Source organism: Chanodichthys erythropterus, chromosome 5 (genome assembly GCF_024489055.1).
Source record: "Chanodichthys erythropterus isolate Z2021 chromosome 5, ASM2448905v1, whole genome shotgun sequence".
Taxonomy (NCBI): Eukaryota; Metazoa; Chordata; class Actinopteri; order Cypriniformes; family Xenocyprididae; genus Chanodichthys; species Chanodichthys erythropterus.
In genome coordinates, this window is record NC_090225.1 from 17,980,927 (window position 1) to 17,988,769 (window position 7,843).

At 37.2% G+C, this 7,843-nt stretch overlaps 1 protein-coding gene across 1 annotated transcript; it reads right to left on the reverse strand.

Moving 5' to 3' along the window:
* Positions 1-3,589: 3,589 nt before the first annotated feature.
* LOC137020081 (steroid 17-alpha-hydroxylase/17,20 lyase-like) lies at positions 3,590-7,483 on the reverse strand. Its single transcript, XM_067385282.1, has 8 exons — positions 7,151-7,483; positions 6,933-7,071; positions 6,619-6,848; positions 5,383-5,469; positions 4,940-5,149; positions 4,683-4,849; positions 4,335-4,438; positions 3,590-4,259 (listed from the first exon to the last, which is right to left on the reverse strand). Exons 1-8 carry the CDS (start codon positions 7,481-7,483, stop codon positions 3,976-3,978), a joined length of 1,554 nt encoding a protein of 517 aa, XP_067241383.1. The 3' UTR covers positions 3,590-3,975.
* Between the last annotated feature and the right edge of the window lie 360 nt (positions 7,484-7,843).

Below are 7,843 nucleotides of genomic sequence, written 5' to 3' on the forward strand. Positions count from 1 at the left end.
CAAAAGGACATCCGGTACCTAAATCCAGGGTCCTGACGAAGGGAGATATGCTTCTGACTATCTGTCCATGTGTGGAAGATTACCAAATTTGTCTATTTTTCTTAGCCAATCAGAATCATCCAACCTGAAGTAACGATGTAGTTAGATGACTCTGTTAGAGTATAATTGTTGTGGAAATGTGAATATACGCAGAGCGGCCTACGACCTCCTTGTGAGACTTGAAGCTGGCTTCTGCTGATGAAACTGCAAACTATTCTTCATCAAATTTTTCTTCAATTTATTAATTTTTTTAAACTTTGACTCCGGGTCTTTATTCAACATATCTGGTTTCAAGGGTCCTAAACTGTTTATCCCCAACAAATGCCACTTTCTACAATACAAAATTGGACTTGAACATTTTTTTTTAATTGACTTTTTTAATATATGGTCAGAGGAAGAGGTGCTTAACCTTAAAAAATGATGATCACTAACATAGATCAAACTAAACTTTAAATGAACTTGTCTTGAAGATGTCTTTTTTTCTGTTAATTGCGTAAGGGGTTTTCAGTTTTTACACATATTACATTTGTTTTGTGTGGTTTTTGCTATTTTCTAGAAATAATTACATAAAAACATTAGCCAATAACAATAAATAAACATTAAAATCACATACAAAATGAGTAACTATTTTAGTTAAAAACTAAAATAAATATTTAGTTAAAAACTAAAACAAAATAGATAAAATATATAATTGTTGGTTTATAAATCTAACATATGAATGAATAATTTGTATTTTTTTCTCACAATAACTCCAGTAAAATTAAATAGGCCTAATTTAAATATGTTTTTAGTACATTAATGGATCTTGAGAGAGGAAATGTCATTGCTGGCTATGGAGGCCTCACTGAGCCATCGGATTTCAAGGCATTTGATACCATTGATCACAATCAGCTGTTGGCTAAAGTAGAACGATATGGTATCAGCGGCATTGCTCATGATTGGTTGAGAGATTATCTTAGTGACAGAGATTAATACGTACATGTAAACAACTTTGATTCTGAAAGAACAAACATAACGCATGGAGTTCCACAGGGCTCTATACTGGGGCCAAAGCTGTTTATAATGTACATAAATGACATTCCGGAGGTCCTGAAAAAGTTAAATTGTATCTTGTTTGCAGATGATACTAGTCTCTATTGCTGTGGACAAAATTTAGAGTTCCTCTTTGAGATAGTGGAAAAAGAGCTGTCCAAATTAAAAACTTGGTTTGACCATAACAAATTATCAATGAATTTGAATAAAACTAAATATATTATTTTTGGTAATAGAAAAATTGAGGAACCAATCAAAATTTAAAATTAATCATATAGAAATCGAGAGAGTGTGTAACACAAAATTTCTGGGTATCTACAGGTGCTGGTCATATAATTACAATATCATCAAAAAGTTGATTTATTTCAGTAATTCCATTCAAAAACTGAAACTTGTATATTATATTCATTCATTACACACAGACTGATATATTTCAAATGTTTATTTCTTTTAATTTTGATTATTATAACTGACAACTAAAGAAAATCCCAAATTCAGAATCTCAGAAAATTAGAATATTGTGAAAAGGTTCAATATTGAAGACACCTGGTGCCACACTCTAATCAGCTAATAAACTCAAAACGGCCTTTAAATGGTCTCTCAGTCCAGTTCTGTGGGCTACACAATTATGGGGAAGACTGCTGACTTGACAGCTGTCCAAAAGACGACCACTGACACCTTGCACAAGGAGGGCAAGACACAAAAGGTCATTGCAAAAGAGGCTGGCTGTTCACAGAGCTCTGTGTCCAAGCACATTAATAGAGAGGCAAAGGGAAGGAAAATATGTGGTAGAAAAAAGTGTACAAGCAATAGGTATAACCGCAACCTGGAGAGGATTGTGAAACAAAACCCATTGAAAAATGTGGGGGAGATTGCAGCTGGAGTCAGTGCTTCAAGAACCACTACGCACAGACATATGCAAGACATGGGTTTCAGCTGTCGCATTCCTTGTGTCAAGCCACTCTTGGACAACAGACAGCGTCAGAAGCAGCTAAAGACAAAAAGGACTGGACTGCTGTTGAGTGGTCCAAAGTTATGTTCTCTGATGAAAGTAAATTTTGCATTTCCTTTGGAAATCAGGGTCCCAGAGACTGGAGGAAGAGAGGAGAGGCACACAATCCACGTTGCTTGAGGTCCAGTGTAAAGTTTGGTATGGGGTGCCATGTCATCTGCTGGTGTTGGTCCACTGTGTTTTTTGAGGTCCAAGGTCAACGCAGCCGTATACCAGGAAGCACTTCATGCTTCCTGCTGCTGACCAACTTTATGGAGATGCAGATTTCATTTTCCAACAGGACTTGGCACCTGCACAGTGCCAAAGCTACCAGTACCTGGTTTAAGGACCATGGTATCCCTGTTCTTAATTGGCCAGCAAACTCAACTGACCTTAACCGCATAGAAAATCTATGGGGTATTGTGAAGAGGAAGATGTGATATGCCAGACCCAACAATGCAAAAGAGCTGAAGGCCACTATCAGAGCAACCTGGGCTCTCATAACACCTGAGCAGTGCCACAGACTGATCGACTCCATGCCACGCCGCATTGCTGCAGTAATTCAGGCAAAAGGAGCCCCAACTTAGTATTGAGTGCTGTACATGCTCATACTTTTCAGTTGGCCAAGATTTCTAAAAATCCTTTCTTTGTATTGGTCTTAAGTAATATTCTAATTTTCTGAGATACTGAATTTGGGATTTTATAATCATCAAAATTAAAAGAAATAAACATTTGAAATATATCAGTCTGTGTGTAATGAATGAATAAAATATACAAGTTTCACTTTTTGAATGGAATTAGTAAAATAAATCAACTTTTTGATGATATTCTAATTATATTACCAGCACCTGTATATTGATGATAAACTCAACTGAAAATTACATATAAACTATCTAAAGACAAAAATTATTGGTATAATGTGTAAAATTAAATCATGTATAAATCAAAATTCACTATATTTATTATATAATTCGCTCATTATTCCGTACCTAAATTATTGTGTGAAAATATGGGGAAATAATTATAAATCTATTATCAAACCTATCTTTTGTATTGCAGAAGAAAGCTATTAGAATTGTTAACAGGGTTGATTATTACGCCCCAACTAACCCATTGTTTATTAAAATAAATGCGTTGAAATTACAGGATTTAGTTGATCTTAGCACAGCTGTAATGATGTATAAGGTTCACAATCTCAAGCTCCCAGTCTGTATTCAGGAGGGGTTCAAGCCCAGAGAGACTCTGCATTTTATAAGACGACTCAACAAAATGAAAGAGTATCAAAGAATGTTCCATATGAATAAAAAAAGCTGTTAAAGCCAATGAATTTCTGTGATTTTTTTTAGTGGCCTTGGTTCCATAAGTATTTTTACCATTCATTTATAGGAATGAAAAAAATTAAATAAAAATAAACCATGAACCAAGCCAGCCAGCTACAAGGTGAATCACAACATTATAAAATTTGATTTATTGCAAAGAGTATTTGAAAATTGGACAAAAAGACAAAAGGAACAAGACTCGCTATTTCACTTTAATGAGGGAAAGAATAAACAAACATAATTAAATTAAAAATGGTGGATAAATATAAAATGTTGATGTTTATAGAAAAAATGTATATATGTTAATGTAGATTGATTGGCTTGAACGAAAAACATACATTATACCATTGATTAACAACCTCATAACTCGCAGCAGGTCTGTCTGTAAAGGTTTATAAGTGTGTGTTAAAAATCAGTTCCCCTGTGGAGAAAACTGATCGGATTTTTACTTCCAGAACCCATCTGCTACATTTTATTCAATACTGTTGAAGATGGATCTATATATTTTAAGTCATGTTTGATTTGTGATATTTGATAGTAGGCTTCATCAAAAATGTTTACAAATATCACAGAGTAGAAAAGACATACATTTATTTAGCAGTGCTGCCTTAGTGGGAATTTTTCCCAGTCTGCTCTTAGTTTAGCAACGACCTTGTATCTCTCAGGTTGAAGAACCACACCAAACTTGCCCTGTAAGTTGGGCAGAGGCTGGCCAGCGGGCATCTCTAGGGTGAACCTTTGCAAAATCCATGACAGGAAGAGGAAGAGTTCCATCTTTGCCAGGGCCTCACCGAGACAAACACGTACCCCTGCGCCGAATGGCAGGTAGCTGGAGGATGAGCAGCACAAACCATCGCCCTCCTCATTCAGAAATCGTCCTGTCAGAAGATTAAGAAGATTTTGGTAACTTTCAAAGACATACACGACTTGTAGATGTCATTGCAGATTCTCACCTGGGTCAAACAGCTCAGGATTCTTCCATTCCTTCTCATCATGATGTAAAGACCACAGATTAATAATGACTCGGGTCCCTTTCTGCACAGTGTATTCTCCCACACTGTACATGAGAGAAGAGAAGACATCAGGACTCTACTCCAGTCTTCAGTGTCACATGATCCTTTAGAAATCATTCTAATACACTTATTTGGTGCTCAGGAAACATTATTATCAATGTTGGAAAATGTAATAATTCATTCCTCAGGATTCTTTTGAACTTTTTATTCATGAAAAGTTTTATTTGATATAGAAATATTTTGTACCATTGTCACTTTTGATCAATTTAATGAATCCTTGCTGAATACCTGGAGTCTTGGAGTGCCACATGAGGGATGAGGGGCGTGACGGGTCGGATCCTCATGACTTCTCTTATAGTGGCCTCTACGTGAGGCAAATTCCCTCTATCACCGAGCTGAGGTTGTCTGTCTTTTCCAATCTTATTGTCTAGCTCCTCCTGAATCTTTTTCTGCACCTAATGTCAAATGCAATGTTTCATTACAAGAAAATATTAACTGATTCAGTACAAGCCAGCTCAGCTGTGTCTGTGAGCAGCTTTACTTACCTGTGGATTATGGATAAGGTAAGCTATTGACCATTTCAGTACAGTGGTCGTGGTTTCCACCCCTGCTCCGAAGATGTCCCCCACAGTCATGAGCAGGTGGTCTTCAGTTAAACCAACATCTTGAGTGCAGGTGTTGTTATTCTCTGAACTGCGTTTGGCCCTCAGAAGCGCATCCAAGAGGTCCCGCTGGGCGTTATCACTGTAATCCACCTGTAGAGGGAGACACATCCGAGGGAATTAAGCGAGGCTTTCTCTCTAAATGGACTTGAATTAAAACTGCTGTTTGTCGAGTCTGCACTAATTACAAACACGAGGAGTTGACATATCCTGGTGTCACATGCATCTAAAACGGTTTCATAATTATTATTCATGCAGCTTTTATGATCTCATGTTAGTTACAGACTACACTGAATATTTACTTTTCTTCTGTATTTTATGTTTACCTTGTGTTCCTCGTATTTCTTTTGAAGCAGTTTGTCTCTGATGGAAACACACTGTCTTAAGATTCTGAGGTCTTTATTTGGGAATATCTTGGAGGAAGGAATACATAGTTATTAGAATTCAAAACATAACACAAAATTATTTTCAATAAGTCTCAGTTAACAAATCAGTTACGACATAGGACATCTTAGTGTCATAACTGGCATTGATGGTTCCATGAAGAACCTTTAACACCCATGGAATATTCCCATTCCACAAAAGGTTCTTTATAGTGGAAAGAGGTTCTTTATATTATTAAAATGTTCTTTACACTAAGAAAAACATTGTTATTTTAAAGAGTTAGTTCACCCAAAAATGAAAATAATGTCATTTATTGCTCACCCTCGTGTCGTTCCACACCCGTAAGACCTTTGTTCATCTTCGGAACGCAAATTAAGATATTTTGTTGAAATCCGATGGCTCAGTTTGAAATATTTTTTGTGCACCAAAACAAATAAAAAAACAAATAAATAAATAACGACTTTCGGAGCGCCAAAGTCACGTGATTTCAGCAGCCTGGCGGTTTGACACGCGATCCGAATCATGATTCTACACGCTGATTAATTTATGCTCTGAAGCTTCATGAAGCAGTGTTTTGAAATCGGCCATCACTACAAGTCATTATTTTGTTTTTTTGGCATCAAAAATATTCTTGTCGCTTTATAATATTAATATTGAACCACTGTACTCACATGAACCGATTTAAATATGTTTTTAGTACATTAATGGATCTTGAGAGAGGAAGTGTCATTGCTGGCTATGCAGGCCTCACTGAGCCATCGGATTTCAACAAAAATATCTTAATTTCCGAAGATGAAGGTCTTGTGAGTAATAAATGACATTATTTTCATTTTTGGGTGACCTAACCCTTTAAGAACTGTTGTTTGGGGAACGGTTTTCAATGGCATTGCTAGTAATTGCAGCAGATCAGCATATTAGAATGATTTCTGAAGGATCATGTGACACTGAAGACTGGAGTAATGATGATTTCCAATTCCAATTCCAATTTCTAATTGAAACAGAAAACAATTAATTTACATTGTAATAATACTTCATAATATTACTGTTTTATTGCATTTTTGATCAAATAAATGCAACCTTGGTGAGACTTCTTTCAAAAACCTCACTGACCCCAAACTTTTGAACTGTAGTGTAAATCATTCTTTTAGCTATAAGACACATATTGAGTTAAATCTCACCTGCATCCATGGGAAAATATCCACCAAGCTGTCCTTAGCGACTGTATCTACGATGCCCTGGCTGTACTGGAGCATGGACTCAAACTCAGCATCCCCACGTTTGTATGAGGAGTTGAAACACAAAGCACACACCACGTTTGTGACGGCACGCGTCAGCTCCGGTGCCAGATCCACAGCTCTGTTCTGGGTTTCAGTCAACACATCACACATAGAGCTTGCCTCCCTGCAAACTTTAGGTAAAGAAGAAGCAGAATTGAGTAGCAGGTTCTGTGTAATCTACCTTCTTTACATATTTGTGTTGCGGTGATACTCACTTATCTTCTCAATAGAAACTGAACCTTCACCAGACATGCAAAGAGCTCCATGCACCAATTTCCGTTGGAACTTCCATGTGGGACTGTAGTCAGCAAATGCTATATCTTTCCTATCTCGAGTTAACAAGTCTGTTGTAACCTGAAGACAATTATAAAAAGCCTCATTAAGAAACACTTCTTATTAGTGAAATTCAGTTCTGGTGAAAGTGATTACTTACAGTTCGTGGCCTCCCTGCAAATATTTTTCCTTTTTTGATCAGGACCTCTTTTGCATGATGGTGGTTGTTCACGATAAGGATTTTGTGGGAGCCCATCATGAGGGAATAAAGATCTCCGTATTTCTTCTGCAGTTGTTGAAAGAAGATGTGTGGAGGAAGGTCGCTCACTAGGCTGAGGAGACTCCCAATGATGGGCAATGAGGGGAGGCTTGGAGGAGATCTGTCGCCTGGCACAAATCCATACATCTTCCTTGTGAAATACAGCGCAGCCAGAGTTACTGCAGATAACAGAAATGAACAGAGAAGCCATGACAGGATGAGTGGTTCAGACATTGTCAGCTACATTCAAAAGTGTCCAGCAGCTCCAAAACAGCACTGACGGGAGACTTTTATACAAAATCTTCAATGCCAACTCCTTGATTCTAAAAATAGTTTTCCTTCAACTATCAAGGCTGTTTTCTACAAAAATGTTGATTTTAGACTTACAAGCAAGCAGCATGAGGGACAACCTGATTGTCACCGGTATCGCTGAATCACCCGCTGACGAACCCGAGAAAACAGTCAAGGATTATATGGTTAAGCAGCTCAAACTCCCAAAAGAAACTGTCAACAGCATCGCTTTTCACCGTGTTCACCGTTTAGGAAAAAAACTCCGTAACGCCACCCGACCCCGCTCAATCATTGTTAAATTTG

Coding starts and splice junctions, on each gene's coding strand:
- LOC137020081 (XM_067385282.1), bottom strand. CDS start 7,483: ATGTCTGAACCACTCATCCTGTCATGGCTTCTCTGTTCATTTCTGTTA. Junction 7,072..7,150: donor TTGCAGGGAGGCCACGAACT/GTAAGTAATCAC, acceptor AATTGTCTTCAG/GTTACAACAGACTTGTTAAC. Junction 4,439..4,682: donor GTGGCACTCCAAGACTCCAG/GTATTCAGCAAG, acceptor TCTCATGTACAG/TGTGGGAGAATACACTGTGC.